At 37.8% G+C, this 20,718-nt stretch overlaps 1 protein-coding gene across 1 annotated transcript in view; it reads right to left on the reverse strand.

The window, feature by feature from the left end:
• AVEN (apoptosis and caspase activation inhibitor) overlaps window positions 1–20,718 on the reverse strand; it is a 164,626-nt gene that overhangs the window by 110,416 nt on the left and 33,492 nt on the right. Inside the window, exon 2 of the mRNA XM_081227521.1 lies at window positions 16,101–16,278. Coding sequence (XP_081083647.1) covers window positions 16,101–16,278 — 178 coding nt within the window. The remainder of the gene's footprint in view (window positions 1–16,100; window positions 16,279–20,718) is intronic.

Consider the following 20,718-nt stretch of genomic DNA (forward strand, 5'->3'; position numbering starts at 1 on the left):
GTGAGCCATGGCCACTGAGCCTGCTGCGCGTCCGGAGCCTGTGCTCCGCAACGGGAGAGGCCACAACAGTGAGAGGCCCGCGTACCGCAAAAAAAAAAAAAAAAAAAGATCTACCCTCAATAGACACACAATCCAGTATGATCAGGTCAAGAGCAATGCACTCAGAAAAGCCTCTCTGACCTTCCCAAGATGAACTGGGTGCCCTCCCTTGGTTGTTCCACAGCTCTGTGCTGTCCACACTGAACTGTAATTGTTGGTTTTCTCACCTGTATTTTCCCACAATTGATACTTGCCAAGTACTATTCAGGGCCTGAGATTTTATCCTATTTGTAAGATAATAAGTTAGCCTATTACTGTTCCATGGATGCTGGCAGAAGACATGAGACTCCTGGATCAGAGACCAAGGACATGATTACTCATGGCCAAAGCTTCATGTTCATTTATATTGGTTTCTCAGGCCCCCTCTGCCTCAGAGCAGTAATTCAAAGAGCCCATCATGGAATCCTCTACATGCTATGGGTCACGTTACAGGAAAGAAACACTAAGCTTAGTTGACTCACTGCTCTTACATTAAGTGGAAGCAAGCCTGACCTTTGCCTGGGGGAGATGTTACCTCATCCCTCACGGTTGCTTGTTGCCTCAGGTAGAGAGTGGTCAGGGTCCTGCATTCTTGGCTTGTCCAGCAGGAACATGCAGGAATGCTCAGGACCCCTGTTGCCTCTCCCAACAGTCATCTTTTTTTTCTTTAATTAAGTTTTATTGGAATATAGTTGCTTTACAATGTTGTGTTAGTTTCTGATGTACAGCAAAGTGAATCAGTTATACATATACATATATCTCTTTTTTGGATTTCCTTCCCATTTAGGTCACCACAGAGCACTGAGTAGAGTTCCCTGTGCTATACAGTCGGTTCTCATTAGTTGTCTATTTTATATGTAGTAGTGTATAGATGTCTATACCAATCTCCCAATTCATGCCACCCCCCTTCCCCCCTTGGTGTCCATAAGTTTGTTCTCTACATCTGTGTCTGTTTCTGCTTTGCAAATAAGTTCATCTGTACCATTTTTCTAGATTCCACATATAAGCGATATTATCCAATATTTGTTTTTCTCTTTCTGACTTACTTCACTCTGTATGACAGTCTCTAGGTCCATCCACATTTCTGCAAATGGCATTATTTCATTCCTTTTTATGGCTGAGTAATATTCCATTGCATATATGTACCACATCTTCTTTATCCATTCCTCTGCTGATGGACATTTAGGTTGCTTCCATGTTCTGGCTATTGTAAATAGTGTTACAATGAACACTGGGGTGCATGTATCTTTTAGAATTATGGTTTTCTCTGGGTATATGCCCAGGAGTGGGATTGCTGGATCATATGGTAGTTCTATTTTTAGTTTTTTGAGGAACCTTCATACTGTTCTCCATAGTGGCTGTATCAATTTACATGCCCACCAACAGTGTAGGAGGTTCCAACAATAATCTTAATCACAGGGAATGTTTTAGGCATTTCTGTACCCTTAATACCTGGCATGACATGGGACACAGTGTAGACACTTGTTAAGTGTTTGCTAAATGAATGACTACAAGTTAGAAATCCTGAGTTTGAAGCCAAAGACAGCTGCTCAATATCAAGACCATGGACACAGTCACTTAATCTCCTTAAGCTTCATTCTCTTAATTTCTAGAAAATGTTCAAAAATAGAAACTCAAGAAAGGAAATGAAAAGATAATGAAAAAATTACCTCCAAGGATTCTTCTATCTCTAAAACTGAAAGTTTCTATAATTTTCTAAACAGGAGATGCAGAAAACCTGGGTGCCTGATTGTCTCTCTGACAGATGTGATTCCCATTGCATTCCCACCATGGAGGTAGAAATTCGTGACAACAAACTTAGAATTCTACTAATTTTGGTTATCCAAAGTTATTCATGATAACCTCAAATTTCACTATAAAATTTCATAAAGACTAAACTCTATAAAAACAAGGCAGAAAACTCTGTCACAGAATTCTCAAGGTAAATATTAAAACCACATAAATTATCTACTTAGCTAGTAAATGATAGATGAATAGATGAAGAAAACACTTTCTCAAACTTCATGATTTTAAGAGACTAGCAGTGTCATTAACACTGAAACATCTCCCTCTATGTGCAATATACAGGATGCAATATTTAAGGGATAATAGATAATGACCACGTGATTATTAAGTCCCTTCTACAAGTGCCAGCGAAACATGTAAGATACAGATTTAATTTCCAAAAGGAATTCCCACCACAGATTATAAAAAGCTATGTGGGGAATGTACACCACACTCAGTCACGAAATTAAGCAGTATATATAGGTATTTCATTAGCATCATTTCCATTCTTAGGTTAACCGAAAACGCTGAGACAGATGTAGTATTCTCGTAACAAATCATGCGAAGGTATTCCTTCCACTCCCTTCAAGTATGACGGTACACTAAGAATATACAATGCAGTATCTTGTATGGGTTTTAATCTTTTGAGTTATGTTACCTTTCAGATGGAAAAGAGATATTTGAGTTTTTTTCCATCAAATTCATTTGATATTGGCTTTTTTTTTGACCAAAAGAATCAACAGCACCAGGCAGTCCTTGGACCTGTCTCTTGCCTCAGCAGTGTTAGGTGGAACAGACCCAAGATTTGCCCCCTTACTCCAGCCTCTTGATCACCCCTCAAATCCCCTCTCCACCTGCAGCCTCCAGGACATCTCCTTGCCATCCTTTGCTTCCCACAACAGTTAGCTCCTTGTCACCAATCAACCATGAGCTCTCAGATCCACCAGAATTATTCCACCAAGGTCAAAGCTGCTATCACCCACCTGATCAACCTGCATCTGTGGGCTTCCTATACCTCCCTCTCTCTGGGCTTCCATTCCAGCTGCAAAAGTGTGGCTGGCGATGAGCTGCCAGGAAAATGCAAGGGCACCAAACATCTCTAGAAGATCCAGAACCAGGGCTGCAGCTGAGTCCTCTTCCAGGACATGAAGAGGCGGCCTCAAAATGAGTGAGGTCATGGTCTGGGTGGCAAGGAAGGGGCCCTGGCCCTAGAGGAAACCCTGAACCAGGTCCTGCTGAAGCTGCACGCCCTGGGTTCTGCCCACAGAGACTCCCATCTCTTTGACTTCCTGGAGAAACGCTTCCTGGAAGACGAGGTGAAATTCATCAGGAAGGACAACCACCTGAGCAACCTCCTCGGGCCAGCCAGAGGCAGGGCTGGGCGAGGCCTCTTTGAAACGCTCAGCCATAAGCATGACTAGAAGCCTCCATAGGCAGCACCTTCTAAGGTCCTGCTGCAGCTCCCTGGCCTCTGGACTTCTGCCTCCAGCCCCATGGCAGCTTCTTAACCAATCACAAACCCTGTCCCAAGATGCAGACCAAGTGTCAACAATAAAGCTTCCTTTGCAGAGACAGATATACAAGAGAACGTGTATCTTAGATAATGATGCACATGTAGACTTTAATGGATGGTGTCAAATGGGAAAGATACCAACTCTGAAGCCAGGCATACTTAAGTCTGAATCTTTATTCTGCTGCATATTAGATGTGTGAATGTTGCATATATTATTTAACATTGTTTTAAGGCTTAATTTCAACACATGTAGAGATAATGAAATCTACCCTGTAGTTACCGTTCCGAATCAATGATATAGAAAAAAGCCTACATCCTGCACCTGGTAGGTATTCAGGAAATGGCAGTACTTATTGCCATCAGCTTGTTAGCTTAAGGTCATTTGCTGTCACAGGGTCACTAATGGCCACAGGGATCCATTTACACACACACCCCTTACTTATTTATTTTAAGCCTAACCCTTCTGAGAACACTGGAAGTGTTAACTTAATGCGCTTGAGTAGAATGCTATAGAACCATTGCAAAATTTAAAGAAGCCAGGAGAACAGAATTATAGGATTTAAAAAAAAGTTGCCTGGAAGTTCCCTTGTGGCCTAGTGGTTAGGATTCGGCGCTTTCACTGCTGTGGCCCGGTTCAATCCCTGGTAGGGGAACTGAGATCCTGCAAGCCGCAAGGCACAGCCAAATAAATAAATAATAAAATTAAATTCCTTGACAAGTCACCTTGCCTGTCCCTGTGCCGCAGGAAGGACAATTGTTGGATCTATTCCAGTCAAATGAGACCATATCTATTCTGAAAGGTTTCCAATTAGGATGATTCCCCAACTCTCTCTTAGATGCCCAGTTAACATCTCATGTACAAAATGTACATGAATATCTAATCTATTTCCCTTACATTTTAGTTGAGCCCATTTGGTTTTTTCCATTGTCTTTAGGGCCTGGAACACATAGGACATAATTATTAAATCACTTCTCAGACTTCTTTTCCTTAGCATCATAAACCTTTCACCACAGATTCAATTTTTCCCATTTTTCATCATCTTTCAAGTTCCCTGTGTCACCTCTGTAGTTGTAGAGATTGAAAGAGGTCAATAAATCCCATAAGAGAGAAAACGAGCTAATGGCCATTGTGTTTTATATTCTAATTATCTATGTCAGTATTATGCTGTTACTTTAATGATGGCCCCATGTTAATGGCATGATTTTAAATACAACTAGATTTTCTCAATCATCACACTTACACTGTATATCTACCCCAACAGTTTGCTTGTCTTTGCCTATAAAATAATTCTTAACTTTTTACAGCACTTTATAGTTTATTTAATAGTTCTACATGATCCCTACAACCATTCTGGATTAAAGCAAGGCAGGTATTATTTTTTACAGTTTAAAAAAATAAAAAAGGAAGTTCCGAGAGTTTTACTCCCTCAAGGGCATGTAGTTAGTAAGTGACAACCAGAACCAAGACAGTTCAGCTGATATCCATCAATCCAATGCGCCTTCCATTCTACAACCAAAATACACATACAACACTTTGGGTACACTTACTGAAATAGACGACTTTGTTATCACAATCCTATGGTTATGTCTGCCCTTTTCATAGCCTTTAAATTCATGTTCCGTGCTTTTTATATTAGAAGAGGTTCTACCCTGACCTTCATTAAAGGTTTTACCAAAATAACTCTTTTATTCTCTCTTCCTAGAGCAAGTAAAGAGAACTTACCAACTTCCACTTAAATATGACATTGATCATGAGCATTTATTTGCTCTGCTTCCCAAAACCCTCTTTTAAATGAGGGTAATTTTTTTTTAAAGGGAAGTATGAGTCCACAAGAATAAAGAGACTGAGAGGGTAGACAGCAGAGTTGAGAGGAATATGCTAGATGCTGTTAGAATGTAACATGCAGATTTGATGATGTAGCCAGTTAGACATTTATCAACCAGAACAGTATCTGGAATACAAGTCAAATCCAAAAAGATTCAATAATGTTCTCTCGGTAAAATTTCTAGTAAGAATAATCTAAATTATCTAATAGTCTAAATAAACATTCAGTTCATAAAATGAACTTGAGACGTTTCAGTCACTGTGGCTCAGCTCTGAAAGACTGGGCTCAGGAAGACGGCAGCAACAGGCAAAAATGGTGGTGGTGAGAAAATGGCTGCTCTGGGACCAAAATCAGTCATTGAACCAAGTGTTATTTGACTATAATTTGCCATAAGACAAATTTTTTAAGGAACAGATCAAACTGGGTGAAAGCGGGGTACCTCTGGAGATAATATAATTCAACAGGTTAAAATCCCTCAGACTTTAATAGAAGTAGTAAGAAAATCAAAGTCAAAACCCATGAGAATAAATAAAGATAAAGCTAAAATCAGAAGCTCTCCATGCAAAACTCTCTCTGTTGAGTATAAAATGTCTGATGACTGATGACCATAAAAAATGATGTAAAAACAGATCCATTTATATAAAAGGCTTCTCAACTGGTACAACCCTTGGTGAGAAAAGAAAGATTAGAAGATAAAGGTCAAGCACAAAATATTCAAATGAGAAACAGAGACCCCTGACCAAAAGCATAAAGACAGACTCTCTAATACTTTTCAAGAAAGATTAATTTGCAAAAAATAAAAGAGAGAGAGAAGGCAAAATGAAGTATAAGCTAAATTGAGAGCTAAGCAAGAAGAGAAACAGCAGTGCTATAAATGCTGAAATGAAATCTCTAGAAGATTAGATTAGATTTTTGCTGAGTTTTTTGGATGACTTAGATGAACCGACCTGTAGAGAAGATCTTCACTTCCCTTCCTCAAATTGTGGGGAAATAAAGTGGATAGACTTTATCAAAGGTGCAAAATAGAGAAATAATTCTATTTCATGAGAAAGCTAAAGAAGCACTAGATATAGCCGAAGAAGCCAATAATGGTAACCTCCAATTAAAGAACAAAGAAGAGAGGTGGGGAGTACCAGGAGAGATAAAACACAGCCCTGAAAAAAATCGTGGTGGATCAACCAGAATCCCTCAACAAATGGAAATCAAAAGGTCACAGATTTAAAGGAAAAGGGAAAGGAATTAAAGCTGCCTAGGCTGGGTCTGTTTAAGGAAAACTACAGTTTCAGAGCAAGAGAATGAAAATTGACAGTAATGATAAACATGATAAAAATGAAGCAGCTGGACCAGTAAAAGTAGACAAAGAGTCTTCATCAAAACAATAGAAAACACAATGGTGCAGGAGACCAGTAGGGTAGCAAACAAATTTCTAGGTATTCAGCTGCTTCTATCTTTGGAGGTTTGAAAAAAAGAAAATCAAATTAGACCCACTTCAATGGCCAGCTGTAAGAAAGGAAAGATTTGTGTGTGTGTGTGTGTGTGTGTGTGGTTTAACCTGTGTGTGTGGTTTAACCTGTCTTTTTGTTGTTGTTGTTCAAATAAAGATTTTTTTAATGTATAGTTCTGCTTGTGTTATTTCAAATGATTCCAATATCGAAGGGAATGTTTTTCCACTAAATTGCCTTGGTTATATAAGAATATATTAGCAAAAACTAATAAAATACATATCAAATAAAAAGAAAAAAACAAAAGAACTAAATCAAGGAGGGCAAATACAGCTCAAGTGTCCCGCTGCTTCATGGGAAAAAAGGTTCAAAGTTTAATGAAAAAATACAGGCCGCTAGAGTGACAGCCTTCTTTTCCTTTTCGGTCTAATTGCCAGCAAAAGGATGCAGAGGCAAGAAAATCTAATATTATAATTAAAATCTCCCCCAAAAATCAACTTTTCTTAAAATTACACTGAGGAAGATATAGAGTAGCTTTTTTTGAAGGTCTAATTGGCTTTATTCAGTGATTCATGAATCAGGCAGCATCCCATCTATAGGATAGATGGGCTTTTCCTATAACAGCTTTAAATGAAAATATGCCTAGAGAACTATGCTGACCAAACTGTAGTCTAATCATTTTTATTTGTTCCACTTAAAATAAACAGCTTATAGACTTGCACGTAAAAGACTGTTTTCCTCATGTTTATCTTCAACATTGCTCCAGTGCATCCTGCTCACACTGTAAACATTTGTCTAACTCTGGTTATCTGTGACATCTGAAAAGAAAAAAATAAAGCATATGGCATGGTTTTAATAACTCACCGTTTGAAAAAGAAGTAGGAGGCAGAAAAAATGCTTAAAGATCTAAGTTTTTATGCCTGAATGTGAGAGTATGGTACCATTTTCAAAGGCTTTGAAACATAACCTAGAACTGCAAGAATACTGTTCAAAAAGAAAAGCTGAAGGCATGGTTAGCTATAAGCTGAAGGCTTCCAGAAAGAGTACTAAACAGATGTCTGAAGACTCCCAATCCTACCAGAAAAAGGACTTCAAGCAAACTAGTCCCCTTCCCATATCCTCCATTTATAAAAATGAGATGCCACTGCCCCTGGCCAGAAACTCAAAGCAGAAAGCACCTGCATGTTGAAGACACAGGTTGAAGGTGCTGAAAAGGGCTGCTTCTCCCAAAATGTTTCCCATGGTCTATGGTAGTAACTGAAATTCTACCATGAGAAGTCCATTTTTAGACTTTTTTTTTCCCTTGTATAGAGAGATACATAAAGAATAGGCAATAGATATAGACAACTTAAAGGATTATTAAACAAACACAAGGAACCATTATCCAGATCAAGAAATAGAATACCGCCGACGCCACAGAAGCCTCCCTACCAACCCCAACGCACACCTACTATGCGCCCTCCCCAATCATTTCCCCTCATCTCTCCACTGGAGGTGACTGCAGCCCTGATTTTTGTAATAATCATGTCCTTGATTTTCATTTTACCATTTAAACATGCAGCCCTAAATAACACAGTTTACTTTTTGTTGTGTTAGAACTTTCTATGGATAGAATCATACTGAGGTATTTTGGAGGTATTCACATAAGGTTTCAGAGATTCATCCACTTACAATATTTATGTACTCATCCCACTGTTAATGGACATTTGAGTTGCTTCCATTTGTGGCTCTTCTGAACAAATATAGCTATGCACATTCATGCACATGTCTCCTGATACACACGTGCTAGAATTTCTCTAGAGTATCTTCCAAGGTTGGAATACTGGAGCATCAACTTTACTGGAAAATGACAAACTGTCTTCCAAAGTTAATATACCAACATACATATACACCAACTGTGTGCACAACAGAAATTTACTCTTTGAATTCATTCATGGTCTTCAAAAATTCACCACTGTAATGGAAATCCTGCTAGGAGAAGAACACCCCATTAAGCTAGGTATACTCTTAGCAAAAGGTCTGTCTTCAAAATGGCAGTTGAGAATTAGACCAAAGGTGTATGCAAAGCACAGCTAATTCTGGAATAGAAAATAATGTCTAAAGAACAGTCCAAAGCAAAGAGCCCCTGACTGGGAAACCAAGTCTGGATGACACATTGCAATGGCAATGGTGATCCTTCATGACGTGGCGGACACCGAGATGGGGGAGAAAAGCAGATTAATAACTAGAGGGAACAAAGCACTGGAAAGAGGAAAAGACAGTTTTATGACTTAACTTAAGGCCACCAACTTTTAAATGTTTAGTAACTCAGACCACCACCACTGATTATTCAAGAAATAGACTCAATAAGTCAGTTATATTATACCCAAGGATAACTTTTAATTTCTCAGAAAACAAAGATATATAAATTCTGTTGGCAATCATTGCTATTATGTCTAACATTCAAGGAAAAAAAGAAATTGGACTTTACTGAACACAGTTAACTAAGCTTCTATCAACAAAAAATTTCAGATAAATACTAAATCTAGGTACCTTGGTTACACATCAAGCAGAACTAAAATCAGTGGTAAATTTGGGATAAGATGCTGACATCATCAAATCAAACACTGTTACTTCCTACTATTCCTGCATTTCCTACTGAGAGAAATAGCGTTGCCCAAGATCAGACAAAAACATGATAGAATAGGATTCAAATCCAGATCTGTTCTACTTAGAGGCCTGTGACCTTCTATGAAGCCACACTGACAAAAGAAACACTACAACATCATATGCTGAACTTCAATGTCCAACACTAAAAATCTAAATTTTCAGTCTTGATAAGTTATTTCTAATTTTGGTTAGGAAAGAATTGATACACTAAAAGAAAAGTAGAAGAGAGAATCAAAAGTTATATACTCTTTAGAAGACTGAAATGCAAGGTGGAGTAGTTAAGCCACCTCACTCCACTAATCTAAAAATGGTCGTAAAAGTTTCAGTTATACAAGATAGGTAAGCGGTAGAGATCTACTACACAGCAGAGTACCTGTAGCTAACAATACTGTATTGTATACCTAAAATTTGCTAAGAGGGTAGATCTTAAGTGTTCTTACCACCAAAATTAATAATAAGGTAAAGCAGACGGGAGGAAATTTGGGGGGTTGATGGACATTCTATGGCCGTGACTATTTCACAGGCACAAACTTAATCCCCGAACTCATCAAGTTGTATATGTTAAATATGAACAGCTTTTTATATGTCAATAATACCTCAATAAGGTTTTTTTTTAAAGGTTGTGAAAGAATGTAGCAACTGATAAAATTTAACACACTTCAGAAAACAAAGCAAAGTTTGAATTTGTAAGAGGAAATACAAGAGAACATATCTTTGTGATCTGGAGGGAAAGATGAATTTCCCAAACAAGGCACAAAACAACACAAACTGTAAGACAGAAAGTTGATAAATTCAATTACATTAAAACATAAAACCGTGCACCAAAAGATACCATTACAAAAGTAAGAGAAAATCGCATAATATAACTGTAAAAATAAACATCAAAAGATAAGTATCAAGAATATATTAAAAATATATGCCAAGAATATATTAAAAATATATGTCAATAAGAAACAAACAAGCCAAATGGTCAAAGAATGTGTGCAGGCAGCTCATAGCAGCAAGCTAGCACAGCAAAAAAAAGATGCTCAGCCTCAACAGTTAGCTAAGGAAATGCAACAACCCAGCCCTCCATGCCAGCTCAGACACTCACTTACGATTTTATACTAGAGTACATCGTTATCATCATTTACAACCTCTGCCCCACTAAACCCAAACTTGAAATGCTCCACTCTATGGTCACCACTTCCCCCCTTTCCGACTCATACCCCTTCAAGGAGGTCAACAATCCTTCTGCACAGAGAAATCTATAGTCCACTGATCCCACTATCTTTCCTCTGCCCCTCACCTGTCCCATGCCTGCACGTCTCTATTTTACCCAGCTTGAACGCAACAGCAATCATTCTAATCACCCCTTTTCTGTTTCTCACTTCACTGCCTTTGCTTGGCTGAACAACAATATAATCATGATTAAATCCTACTCTCCATCTCTCCACACCTGCACCCATACAGCAGAATGTGAATGGGGGAAAAACACACCTTTTCTCACCTTAAATTCATGACCGTCAACCTCCTGTGGGCGTCCATTAGCATACAGCAACCATACCACATTTTCCTATTTCATTCAATTTCCCTCTCTAGACAGCTGTTTCTTTTTTTTTTTAGTATTTTTTATTATTGAAATGTAGTTGATTTACAATATTATGTTTGTTTCAGGTATGCAGCAAAGTGATTCAGTTATCTATTTTTTCAGACTATTTTTCGTTATAGCTTATTATAAGATACTGAATCTAGTTCCCTGTGCTATACAGTAAATCCTTGTTGCTCATCTATCTTATGTACAGTAGTTTGTACTTGTGAATCCCATACTCCTAATTTATCCCCCTCCCTTCCCCTTTGGCAACCATGAGTTTGTTTTCTACAGATAACTATTTCTTAACTTCTACTCTCTCCTCACATTTCCAACACCTCCTCCCTGACTCTCACTGACAGCTTTCTCATTTCACTAAGAAAACAGGAGCAATCAGAAGAGAACTTCCTCAAGCCCCCATCACATCTACCCACCTACTACCTATACCTATGCCCAAATATTCTGGGTTTCCTCCAATTACAGTTGAAAAACTGCCCCAGCCCCTGGAGGTGGGCAATCGCTCCATCTGTACAAACTATTCCATCACCTCATGTGAACCAAAGAACACAGATCCAGCAATTCTCACCTCTTCTCGCATTATTTTTGACCTCTTTTCTGGATCTTTCTATCAACAGATAAACATGCAATTACTTCTCCCATGTTTAAAAAATATGTTTTGACCCACTTCCTCCACCAGCCCATTATTCTCCTTCCCTTTATAAACAAATATCCTCAATATTAATAGTTGTTTTTTCTGTCTCAAATGTCTCTCCTTCCATATTCTTTTTGAATCCAAGAAAGAATTTATCCCACCACTCCAACAAAACTGCTGTAGCTAAGATCACCAGTAACCTTTTGTTAAATTCAACTGTGAATTCTTGGTTGTCATCAGCTGTGTTTGACACAAATCCCTCTTTCTTCCTGGAAACACTCCTTCATTCCTTCTTCATTCTCCTTTGCTGGTTTTTTTCTCATTTCCCTCACCTCTAGACACTGTGGTACTCAGGGCTCAGTAGTTTTCTACTCAATAACTCCCTTGGTTATCCTCATGCATTCTCATGACTAAATACCATCTGGCATCACCCAAATGTATATCTCCTGTCCAAACCCGGGTCCTGAACCCCAGATACCTTTAACCAACAACCTACTTGATATTTCCAATATTTCCTGTTGGGTGTTGTGCTGGGTCTCTTGCAGTTACCACTCCAGATTCACTCTCCACCCGTCCCCCCTCTCTGTTCTGCCCTAGGAGGTTGATCTATATGGATCACAGCTTCAGGCTTCCCTTGCCTTCTGACTTCCAGTAGGTTAGGCTTATTGGGAGCCTTGGCAGGAGAATGGAGGAAAAAAAGGAGTCTAAGACCAGAGCACGTATTCCCCTGTCCCTCTCTCCCTGTAGAGTCATCTTTGCTGACTACATCTTTAGACCAAAGGTGATTCATCCTCTCAAGGCAAACTTCTCACATGAAGCTCTCCTTCAGAGTTCTAGTAACAGGGGTGGTAACATCTCTGCCTTTACCTGCCCTCCCAATGCTGTACTATCTTTGTGCTTTCCCTACATGCTACCCGTAACTTTGTAAATGATTCCTTCGTTAAAACTTCTTTATAATCATATTGAGCGTACCATCTATTTCCTACAGGATTTTGAGTAATACAGATGTCTAACTGGCATCTCAATTTTAACACGTGCAAACTGAGCACCTCCTATAGTTTTATCCATCTCATTTAATGTCAAACCCCTTCTTCTAGCTCTGCAGGCGCAATCTTGGTGTCATCCTTGTGCATCTTTTAATCTCATACCCCACATTTGCAAGTCCAATCTTATACCCTACATTTGCAGTTCTTTCAAAATAGATCCGAAACTCAACCATGTTTCACCACCTCCACCGCTACCACCCCTAGCCCCAGCCACCATCAGTGCTTGTCTGCATTGCAGTCGGCCCTTCATATCTGCAGGTTCCACATCCGCGGATTCAACCACAGATAGAAATCTGCAGATACAGAACCCAGGGAAACAGCGGGCTAGCTGTACTACACCATTTTATGCAAGGGACGTAAGCATCCACAGATGTTGTTATCCACTGGGGGTCCTGGAACCAAATCCCCATGAATACCGAGGAACAACTGTATTTCAAGAGCCTCATTGGTCTACCTGCTCCCTCCCTCGCCAGTCTTCAGGTTATTCCAACTCAGCAGCCAGAGTGATCCCGTTAAAACAAGACTTAGCTATATCACTCTTCTCTTCAAAACCCTCCAGTGGCTGCACATTTCACTCTGAGTAAAAGCCAACATCTTTATAATGGTCTACAAGCCTCCAGGTGATCTGGCCACGTGACGCATCTCTGACCTTACCGCCTACCTGCTAACTTTGCTCCAGCCACGCTGGCCTCTCTGCTATTTCCTTTACTCCTATCTCAAAGCCTTTGAACTTGCTCCTGCCTCTGCCCGGAACACCCTTCCCACAGATATCCTCAATGCCTGCCCCTTCACCTTCCTCAGGTCTTTTATTCAAATGTCATCTTATCGGTAAGACTTTCTCTGGCCACCTTTCTAAAATTGTAACGGCCCCTCCTCACTTCATTTCTACCCTAAGCAATTATAGCCATTTGACATCTTATATAGTTTCCTTTTCTTTATTCTGTGTCTCCACCCTCTAGAATGTCAACTCCACGAGGCAGGTGTTTGTGTCTGTTCTGTTTCACTTCTGCATGCTCAGCCTCTGAAACGGTACCTGGAAATGGTGGGGGCTCCAATAATTGAAGGAACCTCAACTAGGTACCACTCAATCAATTGGCCACAATAAAAAAATTTTTTTAAAGTCTAACAGTGCTATGTATTGGCAAAGACAGCGGACGCTAGGAAGTTCAGCTCATCTCCTCTTTGGAGAGCAATATCTAGGAAAGTTTATGATGCACACGTCTATGATGTTTTTTCTGGGTTGTATATTTATTTACATAAACAATGATAGTATACTAAAAAAATCAGAATCATTCCAAGGAGTATGGTCAGTGATATTTTTTCTGGGTTGTATATTTATTTACATAAACAATGATAGTATACTAAAAAAATCAGAATCATTCCAAGGAGTATGGTCAGTGATATTTTGTCTGGGTTGTATATTTATTTATATAAATAAGGACGGTATACTAAAAATCACCATCATTCCAAGGAATATGGTCAGCCTATCTAGAGGACATTCTTAATATTTTTTGATCACAGAATGAACTCCACTTCTCAAAAGTAATCCAATATAGCCTACGCCACCATAGAGGAAGAAAGCATGGAAGCTCTTCTCAGGCTTATGCTGTAGTGAAAAGAAAATGATAGATCAGCAGCAGAGGGGGAAGGAAATGTAAGCACATATCAAGATGTGACAGTTGTGATCTCCCAAGAAACTCATCACCGATAAACAAACCACTTAAGAAATCAGTAAGCAAAGACAGACTACAAGAAAAATATGCATATAAGACCCAAACCATGCCAGGCTTTAAGTTATAAATAAAATGCTACAATAAATAACCAAGATCCTAAGCCAGTGTGCCTAACTGTTGGACTAGACTAGCATTCTGAATTGCTTTCAAACATTTATGCAGTCTCTTTTATTGCCAGAGACCGTCCTAGTAACTTGACTACACAATTGATTCAATTAAATCCACTGGTAGGTAGTCCACACGTCAATTTTATGCAGTACTTCAATTTGCCCCCTAAATCTTTTAGTGGAACAGCTGGTAAAAATTGAAACTGATGAGCCCACATTTTATCCTTCTCCTATCTTGAAAAAAAAGTGCTTATAAATCCATAACTGGCCAAAATGCAGGTAATAGGAGGGAAACACTCATCTGAGTGGCAGAAAGATGAGCTACCAGTCCCTGAACAATGAGTTGGATGCCATCATCCAAACAAGGGGGTTACGCTACGTGGCATAAACATAACGACCCCAGGCTGAATCTGCTCTCCTACTCAAATCTAATACTCTCTCCACTTACCTCTTCGTTTCCTACTCAAAGGGTGTATTCTATTAACTTTGAAGACAATTCATCGCTTTATGATACTTAGTTTGGTGCAGGCATTCAAAAATACAGGCAGATGAGAAAAAAGAAAGGTACAACTCAACAGCAACATAAAAGCTGGGGAGAAGAAGAAATTCAAAGCCAACTGTCTGAAAATATTACTTTCACTTTATTTCTGTTTCTCATAGCTTCATCCTTTAAATGTTTTTTAACCTGGCGACTTTTTTGAGGCAATTGTAAATTCAGATAGTTATAAGAAATAATACAGCAAGATCTCCTAAACGGTTGGCCCCAATGATAACATTTTGCACAACTATAGTATAATATCCCAACCGGGAATTGACATCTGACATAGATAGAATCCACTAATCTTATTCAGATTTCCCGTTTTATTTGCACTCACTTTTATGTGTGTGTATATAAGAGTTTGTGTGTCCACCACCACAATCAAGATATTGATCGGTACCAGCACTGCAAGGATCCTTCGTGTTGCCCTTTTATGAGCACATCCACCTCCCACCCACTCCCCATCCGTAACTCCTGAAAACCAAAGGTCTAGCCACCATTTATCCTTTAAAAATTCTTATGCCACACGCTGGTAGGAAATAGCCTTCTATACAACCAGCTCTGGTCCATTTCCTGTTACTACTCTCAGGCTTCACACTTCTGTGCGTTGCTCAACACAGTCAATCTTAAACAGCTGGTCAAAGAAGGGATGAGTGTCTCACCTTGCTGACAGAGAAGACTGTCCAAAACCAACAAAGAAAAGTACCGGAGTTCAGACACATATGGCTGCAATATGTGCCCACCCACTAATAGGTACGTTCTTGGGTATAAAAGGAAAAAAGAACGTATATTCTAGAAACTTTGTAAAGTTTTGTATAAACTTCAGTACTAATTCCTCTGAAATCAAAGAAAACACTTCTGTTTCTCAGCCTACCCAATTTAGAGGCGCATAGTTTAGCATTTTTCATTCCTATAAAGCCTTTTATCCATTTCAACCAGGACTGAAGTCTTTCTACATCAGTACATGGAAACCCAGATTTCCATTTAAAGAAATGTCACTTTTTCCTTGCCAACCATTAGACACACTGTCCTTTACCTGGATTTAAAATCCAAAGAACAAACAATGAATTTCTAGTTATTAAAATGCTATTTAAAAAGGAACATAAATGCCTATGCAACTTTCATAGCACTAAGCAGTATGCATGCAACTGGAATTCATACCTGCAGAGCTGAGGAGAACACTGAAATCTGTCCCCCTCTGTGATTCTCCACTTTCATTATCGACCTCTTTTTCAGTATCTTGATATCGATCCCAGTTAGAAACTATCTTCCTTTTAGAATAATTTCCCTGTTCTTCATTCTCTTCTCCATAGGTCTCTGCATCACTGTCATCTTCGACCTGCAATCATTAGAGACAAATCGATAAGCAGGCAGTGGAAATCTTAACCTTAGTAGCCTTAGCAGTAAAAATTTTTAAAAACAAATCAAAACAAAAAAATAGTACATAGGTATCACGATAAAGAGCACATCTTATAAACCAAGCTCTATGCAAGTATTAAATAATATTTCCAGAGTCATTGTATCAGAATGTACTTTCAGTGTAAACTCTTCATTTACCTGTGAAAAGGAAACCTGATGAGATCCTACCTAAAATGTGTAACTGAATCACTAACGTCTACCCACAATGTAATCCTATTTCAGGAGTTGTTTCTTCTTACTGAAATAATCAAGGCTATAACAGTCTTAAATTCAAAAGACTTTAGGATGGAAATTAGTTCTTCCAACTTACAGATTTTACAAACACGTTCCGTAAGTATATTTTACAAGCTTTAAATGGGAACCTACGCAGATGCATTCTAGAGAACAGTTTCCAGACTTGGGCATTAATATGTTAAGAGAGCATGCAGAAAAATGCAGAATGTGAGAAATTACAAAAGATAAAAGGGTCTAGTTTCTTCAACAAATAAATTGCAAGGAAAAAAAATGATGGGGGAGGAGGGAGAAACCTATAGATTAAAAGAGCTTAATAAGAAACTAACACACCACTGTAAAGCAATTATACTCCAATAAAGATATTAAAAACAAAAGCTTAATGGACACATAACCATTGTAATGTTGGGAACTTATTTGTACTCTGATTCAAACACTATAACTGGAGAAAATCACTTCTAAGACTATTGAAGAAATATGAACAAGATATTTTCTTATATTAAGGAAATATTGTTATTTTATTTACTTATTGTTTGGTGTGATACCATTATTTTTTAATGTTTTTATCTTTTAGAAATAAATATTGAACTATTTGTGGATGCAAAGATATGACATGTGGGTTTGCTTCAAAATAATAGGTGGAGAGGAATGGTGGGTAGAGATGAAATAAACTCGGCATAATTGATCATTTCTGAAGCTGGATGAGTACATGGAAATTCATTATATTATTCTATCTATTTTAATATGTGTTTGAAATTTTCCATAATAAAAGATTAAATTTTTAAAAAGATGTATATAGAATCTAAAGATACAATTCAAAGGAGTATCCCAAAGATTATAAAATCCTTACCAAGAAAAGAATTTGTGAAATATATTAAAATAATCCATCTGTACAGGATGAGTTAGACTTTTTTAAAATAAGTTTTTATTAACACAGAAATAGGCATGTACATTTCAGAAAATTAGGAGGGAAAGACAAGTAAAAATATTAAAACCCAACATTCCCATCACCTGGGACTACCACTACTAACATCTTAGTGTATATACTTCCAGATTTTTTACTATATAAATATTTATATATACTTTTTTTTGGTCACCAGTTATTCTCTACTTCTGCATTTCAGTAAATTTCATTTCATATAACATCCAGACTATTTCCAAATTTCCCTAACTGACCAAAAAAATTTCCTTTACAGTTGGTTCCTCTAAGCCAGTATCCAATTCAAGATCATGCATTGTATCTCAGTGCTTGTCCCTTAAGTCTCTTTGAATCTAGTACAACCTCTATTTTTATGACATTGATTTACTGAAGAGACCAGTACAGGTAGAATGCAAAAGGACTCATCTTCTGTCTTGCTGCTTCCTTGTGGTGTTAGTATATTAGTTTACAGGAAATAGTGGATAAAAAAATTTTTTTAATCTAAACACCCAATAGAGTCAGGTATTTTTTGGCTAAAATACATCATAGATGGTGCTCTGAACCTTATGTTACATCACATCAAATGACAGATCAGAAATGGCTAAGCCAACATAAGTAAAGCTAAAATTAACCACTGAATTTGGATGATGAAGCCTGATCCACCCACTGTATGGATATGTTTTCCCTGTTACATCTAGGAAATTGTCTGTGTAGTGTTATTTTGGTCCACTACAAATTTCTAGTTCCCCGTCAACCATTCACGTAACAAATTTAACAGTAGTCAATAGTCCTCACCTGAATCAAATTTCATAACTTTTCATGAAACAATGGAGTAACTGACCTTTCAAGATCACTTTCAGCACTCAAATATCATCATAAACCTCCTTGACAGCACAAGAAAAATGGCAATCCACATTATATTCTAGAAATTGCAGAGACTGCCTGAAACCTAGAGGTTTTCTACCATTCCTGCAAGTTTCTCAGAACCATAAGATGCTGGCAGATTAAAGGTATGTGACTGAATGAGATCTGCTATATAAATAACAAATACCAGGAACATTCTAAAGAAAACAGGTTTCCAACTGATGAGAATTTGGGGAATAGAACTACAGCTGAAAAATACTTGCAGGGTTTAATTTGAGAAAATCCAATATTCTTTTGCTGACCCACTGGGTAAACAAAGAGTTTACCCAGTAAACTCAGAGTTCAGAGAGTCTTCTCCAGTTAGTAAAAAACTTTGAACACAGATATAGCCATGGCAAAAATGTAACCCTGAGCAAAATAATTAGCTCAATGTGAAAGGATTATGATCTGAAACACCCGAGGAAGTATTAACCCAGAAATAACCACTGAAATGGAAGACTGGAGACCTAGATAGAATTAATGACCCCGCCATCACCTCATTTAATATTTACAGAGTGTTTATAATAGGCTGGGCCTCACACAGCTGAATGACTCACTAATCCCCAACTTAGAAGAAGCACTGAACAAGAATCTCATTACCTCCACCCAACAGTGGAGACAAGAAAAGTCATCATTAGCCTCCATCACAAGAGGGTAGTAGAAGTAATAAAGTTTAGAATACATTTGATGTAACCTAGAGAAAGGTGTATCTTAAAAACTCCTAGAGATTTTATGTTTGGTTCATCTGGCAAAAATCTGGGACAAAAAATAAAATATGCATAGTCCCATGATGGAAAGAATAGAACAAATAAGAAAATACTGATGAAAGCAATGTGAAAACTAAATAGGAAGGAATCATTATTATGTTAACCTCATCATTATGAAATTAGTCTGGTGTATACTGTGAACTATAAGACACTGATGAAAGAAATCGACAGTACAAATAAATGGAAAGCTAGTTCATGTTTACAGATTAGAAGAATTAATAGTTAAAGTGTCCATACTACCCAAAGCAATCTACAGATTCAGTGCAATCCCTATCAAAATTCCAATGGCATTTTTCACAGAAATAGGACAAACAATCCTAAAATTCATAAGGGAACACAAAAGACCCCAAATAGCCAAAGCAATCTTGAAAAAGAAGAACAAAGCTAGAGGCATAACACTTCCCGATTTCAAACTATATTACAAAGCTATACCAATTAAAACAGTATGCTATTGGCATAAAAACAGACACATAGCTCAATGGAACAGAATAGAGAGCCCAGAAATAATCCCATGCATATATGGTCAATTAATTTATGGCTAAGAATATACAATGGGGAAAAAAACAATCTCTTCTTTAAATGGTGACGGGAAAACTGGAGAGCCACATTCAAAAGAATGAAACTGGGCCCCTATCTTACCCCATACACAAAAATTAACTCAAAAAGGATTAAAGACTTGAATGTAACATCTGAAACCATAAAACTCCTGGAAGAAACATAGGTGGTAAATTCCTTGACATAGGTCTTGGGAATGAGGTTTTGGATTCGACAACAAAAGCAAAAATAAACAAGTGGGACTACATCAACTAAAAAGCTTCTGTGCAGCAGGGGAAACTACCAACAAAATGAAAAGGCAACCTACAGAATGGGAGAAATATTTGCAAATCATATCTGATACAGCCTCTCTTCCAATAACTGATTTTAAAAGCAACTGTACAAAACAATATGTGCACAATTATATTTCTGTACGTTATAGACCCAACAATACATTTGCCAATAACAGCAAAAAGGATGTGAGTGGGAGCAAAACTGTATTAGTCTAAGGAAATAACTCTATATGGGGAATACACAAAAACAAATGAAAAAGACTAGAAATAGGAAATAAGAAGGCTCCTGTAACAAAAGCCATAAATATATGCTTACTCTTCTTTCTTCTCTCATATTCTTTAAAAGATATAAAATTATATAAGGTAATAATTATAACAATGTGTTACTGGTTTTGTAACATATGGATGTAACATGTATAACAACAATGCCACAAGAAGGGGAAAAGGGGACTAGAGTGTATTGGAGTAATGTTTCTATTATCTCATTGGAATTAACTTATCTGATGCAGATTCTAATAAATTAAAAGGTATATGGTAAGCCCTAGAGCAACCATTAAGGAAATAACTACAAGTAAGTGAAAAAAATCATTAAAGGAATTAAAATGTTACATTAGAAGTATTCACTTGGTGCAAAAGAAAGCAGTAAAGAAGGAATAGAGGAATGATATACATGAGACATGTGGAAAACAGAAAGTAAAATGCAGATACAAATA

The sequence above is a fragment of the Mesoplodon bidens genome (assembly GCF_964165515.1).
Source record: "Mesoplodon bidens genome assembly, chromosome: 3".
In the NCBI taxonomy this organism is placed as follows: Eukaryota; Metazoa; Chordata; class Mammalia; order Artiodactyla; family Ziphiidae; genus Mesoplodon; species Mesoplodon bidens.